The 13793-nt window shown below is 56.0% G+C and overlaps 3 protein-coding genes across 3 annotated transcripts; 1 reads left to right on the top strand and 2 right to left on the bottom strand.

The window, feature by feature from the left end:
- Positions 1-1143: 1143 nt before the first annotated feature.
- On the bottom strand, positions 1144-2749 carry ssh4 (the record flags this gene model as incomplete). The annotated part of the gene is made up of 3 exons (XM_053196710.2): positions 1144-2051; positions 2124-2429; positions 2494-2749. 3 exons carry the CDS (start codon positions 2747-2749, stop codon positions 1144-1146), a joined length of 1470 nt encoding a protein of 489 aa, XP_053045865.2.
- A 4983-nt stretch (positions 2750-7732) lies between these two features.
- Positions 7733-9348, top strand: N0V96_010147 (uncharacterized protein; the record flags this gene model as incomplete). The annotated part of the gene is made up of 2 exons (XM_065758856.1): positions 7733-8526; positions 8580-9348. The coding sequence occupies 2 exons, from the start codon at positions 7733-7735 to the stop codon at positions 9346-9348; spliced, it is 1563 nt and encodes a 520-aa protein (XP_065612623.1).
- Positions 9349-10551: 1203 nt separating this feature from the next.
- Positions 10552-12808, bottom strand: N0V96_010146 (uncharacterized protein; the record flags this gene model as incomplete). Its single annotated transcript, XM_053196712.2, has 2 exons — positions 10552-12465; positions 12524-12808. The coding sequence occupies 2 exons, from the start codon at positions 12806-12808 to the stop codon at positions 10552-10554; spliced, it is 2199 nt and encodes a 732-aa protein (XP_053045867.2).
- Between the last annotated feature and the right edge of the window lie 985 nt (positions 12809-13793).

The raw sequence follows: 13793 nt of genomic DNA, 5'->3' as shown, positions 1-13793 counted from the left end.
TTCAGATCACCACATACGACCATACCCATTGGAAAACTCGGGATCCCGTCCGCTCTCCCATAGATAAGCCAATGAGGGCCGGATTAGTAGTTGGGTCGGTGACGACCAGCGAATACCTGGTGTTGTATGTCTTTTGTTTTCTTGCTTCCCCTGTATCTTCGTTTTTGCTCTCAAAATCCCACGATACCCACTGCCCACGTTTTTGGAGTAGTTGTCGGTTTCGACGAATCAAAAGTAAGCGCCAGTCTGTGTTTGGTTATTGGTCGGGGGAAGAAACTTGCGACGTATTGGATGGATGGCCAATGACCATTTTAGCCATGGACATGACATTGCACGTGCAAAAAAGCTGACATGCACAAGCAGGGAATAAGAATGACTTACTTTGCCCAAAAGTCTAAATTCCCACGCTTCCCTTCCAAGCCTTGCGTCATGGACGGTGGTCCCACCCCAATGATCTTGACTCGATCCTACTTGATCACTTACACAAACATGACGATAGTACTCCGTAGTCGGGATCTTTTTACATCACGTGTCACGTAGCAGGACGCAGCATATTGGACAGCACAAAGGTTGGTATGATTGATGCAGTATATGCCTGTGTACATGTATATTCTCCGTGGCCCTTCTTTGTCGGGCAGAGGAAGACTCTCCTTGCGACTCCTACTTTTTGGGGGATGGTGGTGGTGGCGGTGTTCTTCGTACAATCGGAGCGGGAACAGGAATTTGCGGGGAGGCTAACACCACCACACACCGCAAATCTGAACCTGAAAAAAAAGAGAGTAGATGTGCGCGTCAATTCGATGCGGGTGTTGTGTGTGGTCCAAAGGTATCATGACGCTCGCGGCCGGGACAAACCACGTGAACAAAACAAAGTAGAAAAGAAAAAAAGGAATCCTTTCCCTCCCGTTGTCCCCTTTGGGTGAAAAACAAACCAGCATCCCGTCTATTCCAAAATGCCAAACTCCAAGATTCGCCAGGTTTGGAGGGGCTTCTCATCCTTGGCTGGTGAGGTCCCCCAAACTCCACATTATGACGGCTTGCCCTGTTCCGCCGTCCTCAACTCCGTTTGACCAGGCTTCTGATGCTTCTTCGGGGGTATGGTACCGTTTCGTCCTGCCCAGCAAGATTTCAAGATTTCAAACATCATTGCGCGCTCTGAGACCTTGACCGGTTGCCGCGTCGGTTGCTGGATCGCGGAGTGCTGTTCCCCTCCCGCCCCGCTCCGTCTCTCACCGCATCAGTGTAGCTGGGTATCGGTGGGTGCGATGGTCCGGCCGCAGCGGCTGCCGAGGCGCCTCGACTCCGATTAAGAACGCGGATCAAAGGCGTATTCTCGCTGTCTGTGCTGTTCCGACGGCTGCCGGCCTCCGAGTGATCGGGGCTCGTATACTCGGGTGGCGGGTTCAAGGCGTCTTGAAGCCCAAGCCCTACGACGCTTTGCCCTTCGTGCCCGCGATTGATGCTGCTGCTTGGCTCGCCGCCCTCATCGTCGGACACAAAGTGCGTCAGAGAGATGTCAGTCGGGCTTCTTACGGGACCGGGGCTCCTCGGTGGAAGTACTCTGAAGTTTCCGCTTCTCGTCCGCCCATGTTGAGGTCCCAAGCCACTTTGCGAGTAGGACTGCGTCTGGGAGTGCCCCCGCTGCTGTCCGCCGCCGCCGCCGCCGCCGGTAGCACTCGTGTACCCGTCCTTGCGTCCAGCCTCGAGCAGGATATCGCCCTGTTCGGAGCCATACGGTGGCGGTGGTGCCAGGCTGCCCGTCATCGGGGCAAGGCCCCATTTCTTCACGTTGGCCTCGATAAAGACGAAACCGGCCTGGCCAAAGTTGACGTGGACAATACAGGGCCCGTTGGCCCCGATAGCAGGGAAGAAGTTTTGCGACTTGACACCGTGAACGGCATCTTCCAGCTTCTTACCATTGCGGGTGAAGAAAATAGTGCCCGTCCGGGGACGATAACCAACGCCGATGACATCGCCCTGAACGAACTGGGGTCCGTAGGGAGTTGCGGCAAATGGCTGGTTGCAACGGCGCTGGCCTGCTGAGAGGTATGCTACGGAATGTTTGTGGAAGCCTGGATGATTAGCGTCATGCGGTTGCAGCGAGGGGCTGGAATGCCACATACCTGGTAGTCTGAATAACGGGTACGGTTTGGTAGCCATGCCGATGCTGAGGAGGGTAGTTTCGGGCTTATCGTAGATCTTGGCTTCCCAATAGTAGACCTCGTTTTGCTTGGGCACCGGCAGATTGCTCATGACAGTGCATTCGGAGTCAAAGAACTCAATCTCGGTGCGGCCTTCGACGAAACAGTTTGCGATTTCCAATTCGGGTTCAAACTCCCAGGCGGAAACACCCTTTTCTTGAATGGCGAGATATTGCGATAGAGAAATGTCGGTTTGGACGGATTCGGGAGGGTTCGCTTGGATGAATGCTACAACGAAGGTTGGTTAGTCGTGTGCGGATATCGCGGTAAGGACAATACGAAGCCTGCCTACCTTTTGCCCTGAGGTACTCGGTCCTCTGCATTTCGTCCATGGACTCGAGAGCCTCGGCCTCCTCCCGGGCGAAAGCCTGCTCATCGTCGTATTCGCCGGGTCGGCCGATGCGATCGAGGAAGATGCGGCCGCTGGCCGTGTATCTGAAGAAGTAGATGACGAGGAAGATGAGAGCGATAAGGACGGCGGAACCAAAGGATGAGAGTAATCCGATGACAACGCCGTTCAGCGCCGATGATGGAGCTGAGGGTGCCATTGTGGGCAGGCGAGGACGTTTGTCGATGCAATCCGGTCAATCGGTCGGCTGTCGTTCGTGGGGGGGTGGAGGACTCGTGAGTAGAGAGGTGGTGAGGTAGGATCGGTCGGTCGAGAGGAGGGACGGCTGGCGTCACCGCCGCGAAAGCAGCATTCGCGGGCGAATCGACACTCGTGAAGCAAGCGATGAGAAAGAGAAAGGCGACAGGCGAAATAAACTGGACACGGCAAAAGAATAAAGGAAGGTCGTCGTCGACGGACGGACGGTGCGAAGAGAGAGAGAGAGAGAGAGAGAGAGAGAGAGAGAGAGAGAGAGAGATTGGCTGGGATTGAATGAGATGCGAAGAGTTGGTTGTTGGTTTGGGACAAGTTGGGTTGGCGCGGGCGGGCGGCGTAGGCGTGAGCGTAAGGTGAGGGTAGGCGGACGGGGTGCTGTGGGTAGGCACGCAGGTAAGGCACGGTAGCGTCGGTCGGCAAGGTCAGACGAGCGTTGTAGTCGTCTCTGGAGTGAGGTACCTAGAAGTGAGGTACTTAGGTAAGGTAGATAGGTAGGTAGGCTGGTGGTGGTGGTCGGGCGGTTGTGCTGTGCTGTGCTGAGCACCGCTACGACGGTGGAAGAGTAAGGTAGCGAGCAGCACGAGTGGTTGCGTTGCCACAGTTCTCCGACTGACCCAAGTCGCAGGTCGATGGGGCATGGGCTGTATCTTGTTTGTAGCGGGCCCCCTCTCTCTCACTCTCACTCTCACTCTCACTCTCTCAGGTTCCCAGCTGAGCGTGCGGCGCGGGCACCTTGGGGGAAAAGTACTTTAAATGTAGGTAACCAGGTAACCTAAGGTAAGGTTATGTAGGCGGCAGCGGCGCAAAGGGAGTCGGTCGGGTTCTCTGCTGCCCGGGCTACCCAAGGGCGATGGATGACTACCGTAACTAGGCACCTTTTACTATCGAAAAGCAAGGTACTTTAGTTAAGGCAAGGCAAGGTAGATAGATAGGCCCCGTTCACGTAGGGAGAATGGACCGGGGGATCAAGTATCCGAACGATACCTTCGAAAGCCTAGAGGCAGAGTAGGGAGAGATCGAACGGGGGAGAGAAATTCAGAGTTGGGATGGAAAAAGAGGGGGATGAGGAAAAAAAGAATAAAAATAAAAGCAAGGTGTGAGCAAAGGGCTGCACACGCAATCCGGTGGTTTGGTACCAAGTATGGATAATGCGTGCGTATATCCCTCGTTGCGTGTGGTGGTGGTGGTGGTGGTGGTGGTGGTGGTGGTAGAGGTCTCGAAGTAGGTTTCTTTCTGAGAAACAAAGTTAGATTCAAAAGTAAGCAGTAGACAGCCAGGTCTAAAAGGCAATAACGATTCAAGCGAGGGCTTGGGCGGTTGCCGATTCCCGTCAACCAATCTGTCAAGTGTTGGCTTGTATTAATTGTAATGTGAGGAGAGAATGGAAGAAGGAGAGAAGGATGGAAACGCCGAGATGTCTACATCTACATCTGCTGTGTACGTACCGATAGTAACAGGCCAGGACAGGACTGCCTGCTCCGGGAAGAGGTCACTCGCAACTGGCACCGCCCGACGCTGGAGGACGAAGAAGACGGGGGCAACGAAGTACACTAACAGCACCAAGAAAAAAAAAAGGTGCATCCGTACGGGAGACGACGGCAACAGACGCAGCTGGACAAGGTACAAGCGGGTCTGGGGGTACAGTACGCGGGTCATGTCCGGATCTTGTTAGAGAACAGCTGGCGTTTTCGGTGTCTTTTGGTGTAGAAGTGCTAACGGGTGGCGGGGACAAGATTCGTACTGCGGAGTCGCCGCTCGCAGTCGGGTCCCTCAGAACCAAGGTACCCAGGCAGGTAGATGACGCTGACTGACGGGTCCCAGCTCCATTCCCCGTCCAGCATCTCCCATCTATCCGCACCATCTCACACGCATCTCTCCCATCTTGGAATCTTGCCCATCTTCGGTACCTGGTCGTTCTATGACCCCACCCGCCAACTGTCGTGTACCTGCGCCGCAAAAGTGGGCTAACAAGCAACCTTGGAAGTAAGTCGTCGCTCATTCAGGTCATTCAAGGTATCCATACCCTTCTATTCCAAGGTTATTCAATGTAAAGAACAAATACCATAGGTACCACTATTCGTTCACTATGGACAACGCACGTGCTCTGGGCGGGCGGAGGTTTGGAGGATCAATCGAAAGACGCACAACACCCCCGAGGGGCCCGATGAATCTGCAGCAATCGTCCGTCCGGCAGCTCTGGAACCACCCACCGGAGGAGACTGACGGGAGCCCACCGACCATGCCCGCATGGCCTCCTCCTCCTCCTCCTCCTCCTCCTCCTCCTCCTCCTCACCGCGTCCCCTTCACCGCGAATTTGCTTGGAGGATGAGGATGGAGGCTGCAGCCAAGCGTGCGGAGGTTGTGGGAGGCTGGCCAAACAGTAGCCAACCACCGTACGTACTCCAGAGTACATACGCAGTCTCCAGCAGACCAAATATTGGCCCTCGACTTGCTTGCTTTCTTCTTCCTGCTCAACAAGTCTGCGGGGGTATGTGCAACCTCGATCGGCTGCTGATGATATTCCCGGGGGACACAACACCTACAGAGCACTACGGCGTACGGATAGACCTTGACGAACTCTCCCTTGCTTGTCTGCTAAAGCCGTCCGGGTCCGTCCACCCACCATCCAAGTTCCAACGCCCACGGCAAGCCCCCTTTTTGATTTCGTCTCTGCCATTGTTTCCGCTATCAGCTTACTTACTCGCAAGACGCGACAATGACAATGGGGAACAACGATGGAGAGACACAGCGACAGAACAAGGCATGCATTAACCACCCGTCCGGGCGGTTAAGCCTAAGCCATGCTAAGCCAAGGACCAAACCCACCCGCCAACCCGCCAACCCGCCAAACCTAGCCCAAAAGTTCAAGGACCAAACGAGTGAGAGCTCCTCCAGAGAAGAGGGCAAGGGGCTACTGGAATGGCAGGGTGGCTGGGCAGGCCTGGCGCAGCCCGCTAGTTTCAACTCACAACAGAGATTCGCATTGCGGTTTCATGCTCTGGCCGTCCTTTGTACCACCAAAAAAAGACGGGACTGCCCCTTTCGTCTCGAAGCCGCCGACCGTGCTCAGCCGCAATTCCTCCCTGCCCCGTAACTACAGCCTACCTAAGGTATCTACCGTAGGTATGCAGCAAAGATACTAACGTAAGGTAAGGTGAGCAAAGGGAATCTACATGTCTCATTATTTACTCGACTAACCAACTACCGCAATTCAATAATGGCATTCTCTTTGTCTGCATTCGGGGACGAAGTGATGAACAAACGGCCCTGACGCAAAACTCATTCTCCCGGGGGCTAGCATTTCTTCAATGGCCGCGACCGTGTCGTCCAGGACTCCAGCGATACGACCCCCCCGTCCCCTCACTGTAACGCGCAGGCCATCATCATGCGCCGTATTTCCCCTTTTGCATCCAACTTCTTCATGCTGCTACCGATCCATCCATGCCCCTTCCCCATTCCTCTCAATTGCCCGGAGACGGTTGCCCACGCGCACCAAACGCCCAAAGCTTTAGGTAATCCTTCCCGCTCTTCGTATCTCTCGGCACCCGGCATCGTCAAAATCTGAAGGTAGGGTACGTTTCCAGCGTTCCCCCCTTCCTGTCCGTGATCGGGTCCGAGACCTCCGTGATGAAGAGCTTCAGGCACGGGGAGGGCAAGATGGCTCCAAAAAAAAAAAGAATCCTGCTCACGGCCCGCCGCCGCCAGACTATTGTCAGTGCCCATCACATTCCCACCATTGACGGACACCGGTACCTGTCAAGTTCACGTCAGAAATTCCTCCAAACGGCGCCGCACCCGGACGCCTCTCTCCTCTCTTCCCCCGTCTTCGCTGGGCTGGCGGCGCGCACAGTCGCTAATCGGGGTCACGGGGGTGTCGGTGTCGGTGGGAGTGGGTTTTGCGTGGTTTGCCGGCGACCTACCTGGTACACTGCGATGCTACCTGACTCAGCACGTCAACTTGCGTTTTTGGACACACTCCGCCTTCGTACACTACCCCCGTACTCCCCGCCCGTAGGGCCGGGTGGATCCACCCTGACTTTTTTTTGACTCCACTTTGCTCCGGTGCGGGAGATCGGCCGGACGGGAGACATGGTACTCGTGATCCACTCTTTTACCTTACCTCCGAATTCACTTTCCTCGCGCCGCCCCGGGAAAAGTCTCTTCATCGTCCGAAACTGAACAACCACGACGGTGAATGACTATGTTCTGCAACAACTGCAGTAGGACGTAATGGGGGTCGCATCACAATTTTACCATGACGATCGACCCTTTTCAATCTGTTACTGTTGCTTGTTTGTTCTGGTGTTCGACATCAAAGCCTTGAGTTCCCTGGCGGTAAAGTTTTACCATGACCCCCCTGCCAGTACCGAGACCAACGACCACTCACCACGGTTCCGTCTTGTTTGCTTCCACATTCTGTGAATCACCCACGTTTGAAGTTTCCCAACGAATTCGCATTACTTCTGGATTCACTCTGTAGAGTCACTTAAATATGAGTGTGATTGATGCGAACCATTCTGGAAGGAAGAGCAAACCACGATTGCCTTGACCCAAGGCCGGTTCGTGAGTCTGCGGGATCCAGGACAGCAAGCCAGTATCTCCAGTCTATCAAACTCATACAAACCCGTCTCCGATGCACCTGCAGTGAAGCTATTTCCGATACAAAAGTGATCCACCCCTTCCTTTCTATCCCATCTCCGATACATATTCACCACAGTAACCCACGCCGCCAGCGCCGCAAGGTCCCCAGTAGAAATACCACCCATCTCCGGTATTTTCTTCCATAACCCATAATAGAGCACGTCTCATCCCCTCTGAGTCCTTCCCCATTCTCGCAAGTAGGCCAGTCAGTCAGTTACCAGTTGCCTGCCCAGTTGTCCTTTCTTGCCCCCCCTCCCCCTTCGTAACACCATTTATACCCCTCACAATGGAACACAACAACAATCGCGAGGACAAGAAGTCCTCCAAGGGAAAGAAGCCCAACCGCAGACCGTGGGAAAAACGATCCACCTGCCGCCACTTCCTCGAGGCCCGTTGCACCTACGGCAAAGCAAACTGCAACTTCCCCCACAGAGAGGAGGAACTCAGACCCGAGATGGTGGAAGCCGCGTTCCATCAGGAGGAGGAAGTCGCGCTGGCGGAGGCGAGGTATAACAACGCCGTCTACAGCAGCCATGTGACGTACAATAGCGGGTTGTGCGTCAACGGCCACTACGTCAACCACGGCCATTACACCAGCAACGGCCACCACACCAACAACGGCGCACACAATCACCATCGGCAGCAGCAGCACCAGCAAGCGTCGCCGCTGCCTCAGTGGGTGGGATGTCACATCCCCAATCCCATGCCCGATACCCTGGGCCGGCCGACGTTCGACGGTACGCAGGCGGAGTCGACGTCGTACTTGGACTCGCCGCTGCCGCCGTACGTTGGGCCCTCGAGCCTCGCCGGGCCTTCACACCCGGTCCACCCGCCGCCGGGAAACGGTCCCCTGGGGCCCTACTACGACCCCCCGTACCACGTCTCTCACGTCGGGCACGGCTATGCCGGCCCTTCTTTCCCGCCGCCCGATCCCATGGGCGTGAACTGGCAACCCACTCACCTTTACCCCGACCACCATCACCACCACTACCAGCCCAGACCCGTCAGCCCGCCTCCTGGCTTCGGCACGGGCCCGTCAAACGTCCTCGCGCCCTCTCCGGGCTTCGGACCCGGACCCGGGTCGGTGGACTACCCCTTTCCCCCTCCCTTGCGCCCCCTAACCCTCACCATAGCTCAGGGCTTGAGCTCGCGCCTGCCGAGGCCTCCTTCTCGCCGGCACCTGAACAGGCCCCTGTCCCTAATACAGCTCCTGCCGCAGTAGTTGCAGGAGCCCAAGACCCCAGCACCATACAATGCTGGTACGGTCTTGGCTGCAAGAGGCCGGGGTGTCATTTCCGGCACGATGGCGGCCGGGACGGGCACGTCGATAATGGAGAGGCCAGCGGCAGCGGCAGTGCCAACGCTAATGGCGACGGCGACGAGGGCTACGAGGGCGACGGCGACGACGTGAGCATGAGCGAGTCATCTGGCTCCATGTACGGCCCGCCCCTTCCCGCGAGCGAACAGTCCTACGGGGCAGCCACACCTCAGTCGTCGCCACGGCAGCTACCTGATTCCGTTGCCGGCGATGTCACCCCTCCTTCCCCGGAACATACCTCCGAAGAGTACTCTGCGGAGGAAGGGGATGCAGAACAGCCTGCCGCAGAAGAGGAGACTCCCAAGGCGAAGCACCCCGAGGAGGAGAGTCCTCAAGACGAGGAAGGAGGGCAGCTCTCCACCGTGGAGGAAACTCCCGAGGAGCTGCTCTCTGAGGAGCACTCCTCCCAAGAGGAGCCAGCAGAGCCTCCGCCCTCGTCCGGGGAGAAGAAGGAAGAAAAGGAGACTTCTGCTGCTGCTCCCCAGCAGCCTGCCGCCAGACGTCCCGGGCCTGTGATCGTCGACGGACGAAGCGCCCGGGGCTTAGGCTTGGTCAAGGTCCAGGGCAAGCAGGAGTCTGTCTGAAACCCGCCCCCCTTCTCCTGCGGCATACGCCGGACGCAAATCGATGCGACAGGACTCGTTTTGGGAACGTCGAACCGATGATATCTGCCTGCCTACGCCACTCTCCACTATCATATCGGGGGGGCGGGGGGCGGGGGGCAACGTCATTCCCAGCCCTCCCTACTTATCGTCTGAGATGATGGTAATGAAGTGAGAGCCGATGAGTAATGAACATCGTCCATGACCACAATAACACTGAATCAGGCGCCCGCGAAGCAATTCTATGACGCAAGACCCGGATCAAGGGCGCCATTGCCGAGATTGCTTGAGTCTGGGAGAACACCAGGGCCAGATGGAAAATCAATATCCGCCGGTGCCTGTACAGATATGGACACGATGGAGAGATGAAGAGAGAGAGAGAGAGAGAGAGAGAGAGAGAGAGAGAGAGAGAGAGAGAGAGAGAGAGAGAGAGAGAGAGAGAGAGAGAGAGAGAGAGAGAGAGAGAGAGAGAGAGAGAGAGCACAAAAGAAAAAGTTATATGAAGAAGGCAGAGAAGAAGGCAGAGAAGAAGGCGTCCGATAAACGGTGAGGAAAGGGTCGCATTGATCTAGTCACCAACACTACTTCGTAGACGGCCGCCGTTCTAGAGACGACGATGGGCGGCTGTCTAACCCATGACCAAGGAGAAATGATCATGGGGTCGAAAAGGACGGAGAGAAGAGAGGTCGCGACGAAGAGAATGCTGAGCGGACACCAACGATGGCCCTTTCTCTATGGTTTAACATATTGAAGTCTACTACAGAAGAAAGCCGATGAGAATGACATGAGGCAAGACTCTCATGTAAAGAGCGTTATCACTTCTGGGCGTCGAAAAGAGGGTTGAGTTTTGAGTGATACTAGGCGGCCATTACCATCATGTCGGGCCCCATCAACAACTCAAAACCTCAACCCAGGACGATGGCTTGCGTAGATTAGCTTGAGACATTGCAATAGATTGGGTAACGGTTGCATCCACGGCGTAAATTGGTCACGATAGAGATAGATAGAACACAAATTGATCTTTACGCTGAACTAGAAAGAAAAGATATGCATTGATGTGAGTCCCGATGTCAACGCTCTACACCCGACTCCATGCGCAAAGGAACGTCCTTGGAGCGTCCACTGGGTAATCTGTATTTTACAACGATCCTTCATCTCATTCGATCCTTTGAGCCCCCGTCCCTCTTACAGCGCCAGTAACGGCTGCTGCTCCTCCGCTCGCCGCTGGTCTCCCCCATGTGTTTCTCTCTGAGCCTCGTTCTCACCCTCCTCTGTATCGTTGCGTCCTGAAGTCTCATTTGTCTCGTCATTATTCTGGATTTCCGTGTTTTCAGGATTCGCCGCAGCCTCAGCCGCAGCGGCTGCGGCAGCCTCCGCTTCTTCCCTTCTCTGACGCTCGGCGCGGGCCTCGGCTTCAAGATGAGCAATGTGGCGCTCCGCAACACCTGGTGCAATACTAGCCAGGAAGAGAAGACCAGCTCTCTCGAGCCGCCGCACTTGGTCCATCAACCAGTTCGCATTGTCGTGTCTGCGCTGAGCTACCAGCCTGGCAGCTGCTCGTGTCGGATCAGGTTGACCATCGCGTCCAACCACCGCCTGGTCTTCTCGGGGACGGACAGGCTCATTGACATTATTCGGCGCAGCTAGGGGTAGCAGGTTCTCCATATGACGTCTGACTGGCCCCACCGCCTGGTCAAAGTAGTTGTTTAGAAGTCCAGTGTTTAGAACAAAGATGCTGATCGCGATTGAAATCACAGTGATCCACCTTGACCAGCCTGCATTGGGCGAAGTAAACCACCACACAAAGAGGGCGAGCCTGACCACCAGCCAGAAGTGAGGCCACACTTGTGCAATCAGCGGAGCGATACCTGGGTTATTAGGGTGAGCTGGCACTGCTGCTACGGCCGGCTGCCCCTGAGGCTGATGCATGGGTGGTTGCGCCTCGGGTTGCTGCTGCTGCACCTGCGGTTGTGTTTCTGCTTGATGTGCCGGTTGCTGTTCTTCGTGATGGGGCGGTGGAGCCACAAAAGCTCCTGGCCAGGCGACTTGTTGAGGGCGACCTCGCATTCTTGCAAGCGCAGATGCGGTCTGGTGAAGAGTTGAGGTAGTGTGAGGCTGCCCTCTTGGAGTGTAGTACGAGTCCGTGGCATTGTTGATCAACAGAGCACGAGGGCCTTGAGGCGAAGACAAGATGTACACTTCAGGACCGGACGGTGCTTGCTGTTGAGCGTTGGTAGAATGTCTGCTGCCGCCGCTGACTGAGCGAGCGGTAGGGTCAGGGGTAGGCCGCCTACTGCTGGCTCTGGATCCAGGGGTTGGGTAGTAAGGAGTAGTGACGCCAATAGATGAGCCTCCATTGGCAAGAGATGTGCTTGAGGCGCTCCTCTGCATCGCGTTGGTCATCGCCAATGTTGCTTGATTGCTGTCAGCTGCCCTCAAGATGGTCTGGACGTCAGCAGTGGACAGCGGCGTCGAGGTACCTTGGCTGCCCGGTTGCTGGACATTCAATTGGCCACCGAGGAAGGTCTCGTTGACCGTCACGCGATATGTCTGTCCGTTCGGCATGAGGCCCTCTCGCACATACGTATGCCCGTCAGGATTGCTAAGCGGGCTGGCCCGTCCACGAGTGGGGTCCGCAGGATTGGGGACGGCCGCCGGTGTGTCGCCAACTCCATGCATACCCATGGACGCTCTCATGGCCTGGTTCTGATTGATCTGCTGGTGGGCCATGGCCCTGTTCATGGCCTCGCGTTGAAGTCCGTTCATCCATGCCGTCATGCTCTGGTGCTGCTGCGCCTGCAGTTGCTGGAGCTGCTGCAGAGTCAGGTTCGCCGGTATTTGGGGTGGTGCCGGGAACGGCATAGGATTCGACGTCGGGTGCAGAGGCGTTCGTCTGGTGAAGGCCGCAGCCGTAGGCTGACTGCCATGGTGATGGACGTGTTGGGGCTGGCCAGTGGTGCCAAAAGGGCTTGGAAAATGGGCAGCGGGCGGCGCCGGGCTCGACCCTCGAGCAAGTGCCGGTGTCGGAGTCGTGGAGCGATGCGGTTCTGCGACGTCTCGGAGCACGAGGTGAATCGTCTGCTGGTCGGTAGTGCGAATCTGTTCCCAAGTCAGTCAGCGATGGTGTGCAATTGTCAGCAGAGCAGGGGGGACTCACAACTTCCTCACCGAGAACGGTCAAGAGAGTATCCCCATCCTGCGCCAAAGGCCGACCCCGGTAGATCAATCGCTGCTGGGCATCAGTCGGCTTGAGAGGAAGCGCTTGTCGAATTTTCTCCTTGAGCTGTCGGACGGTCGTGGTGGCCGCGAGACCAGGGAAAACCAAGGGTCGGCTAGACGTGGCAGCGGTGGATGGCGACAAGACCTGCAGGTTTACGGACAGGTGTTCAGAAGTAGCCTCTGGCGCAGAGGGCGCGGTGGAAGACGAGGCTTCAGAGGCCATGATGAGGCCTATCGGTCATGCCACGCAGAGCGCGACGCGGCAGCTTCGTCTGATTGTCCACGGGAAAGGAGTGGTGGTGTATGCGCAAGGAAACGATGCTCATGTCACCGTGTCGTTCGTAGACGGGGAAATTTAGGACATGTGTTGCTCTCCGACTGCAGACTCTCCAGCTCAGGTACGGACCCGCTGGCCTCACTAAAAACGTGGGTACGTAGTCCGTCCCTGGGACCCGGAAGGCCCGATCCATGCACGCTGTCCCAATCGGGCGGGTGGTGACAGCCCGATTATGTAAGCCCAAAGATGGGATGCATCTGATCCTCAGTTACATTGAGGAAGGGAGGTATGCATGACCTGGAATCTACCTACCGGTATTCATTATTTGGTAGGCTTACCTTCCTGCCATTCTGATTTCCGTGGTGTTTACAGGATTTCCCGTGAAGAAGTGTATTTGAACTAGAGCTGTATGGCTTTGATCGCGCCGTATCGATGATGCTCCAAAAGGGATAACTAAAGCCACAGTCACAGAGACACGAGAGTTGCGATAAATTCCATTCTTCTGCCCAAATGACTAACACAAGACCCGCAAAAATGATGAGAATGTTGGGCAGTTGAGTCTCTCAAGCTTCAGAAGCACAAGGAACAATCGAGACCTGTCAGAGATGGACAACTCGAGTACTTCTCCGTCTAAGAGGCTGGCGGCTTAGGAGTTCGAGGCAAATGCAGCCTTGATGAGTTTGTCCTGCCGTTACTTCGGAATGATGTTCTCAACGCCCTCCTTGAAAAGATGAAATGGAATTCATCAGCTACCAGCAGTTTTGTGTGCTCAAGGAAAGCCTAAGGTAGGTATTCTGCATCGTTAAGAGGACGTTGCTGCTAGTTGCCCAAATGAGACTAGCGTGGCTGGATGGTTCGTGCTGCGTCATCCCAAAGCTGCCGCTGCCGAGCTGCAAGATCTTATCGCAAGACGCCTGCTCATCCAAACTGT

Source organism: Colletotrichum fioriniae, assembly GCF_027942845.1.
Source record: "Colletotrichum fioriniae strain IMI 355084 chromosome Unknown scaffold_13, whole genome shotgun sequence".
NCBI classification, from domain to species: Eukaryota; Fungi; Ascomycota; class Sordariomycetes; order Glomerellales; family Glomerellaceae; genus Colletotrichum; species Colletotrichum fioriniae.
Note: the sequence above shows the minus strand (reverse complement) of the source record. Positions and strands in the feature narration are given on the sequence as shown.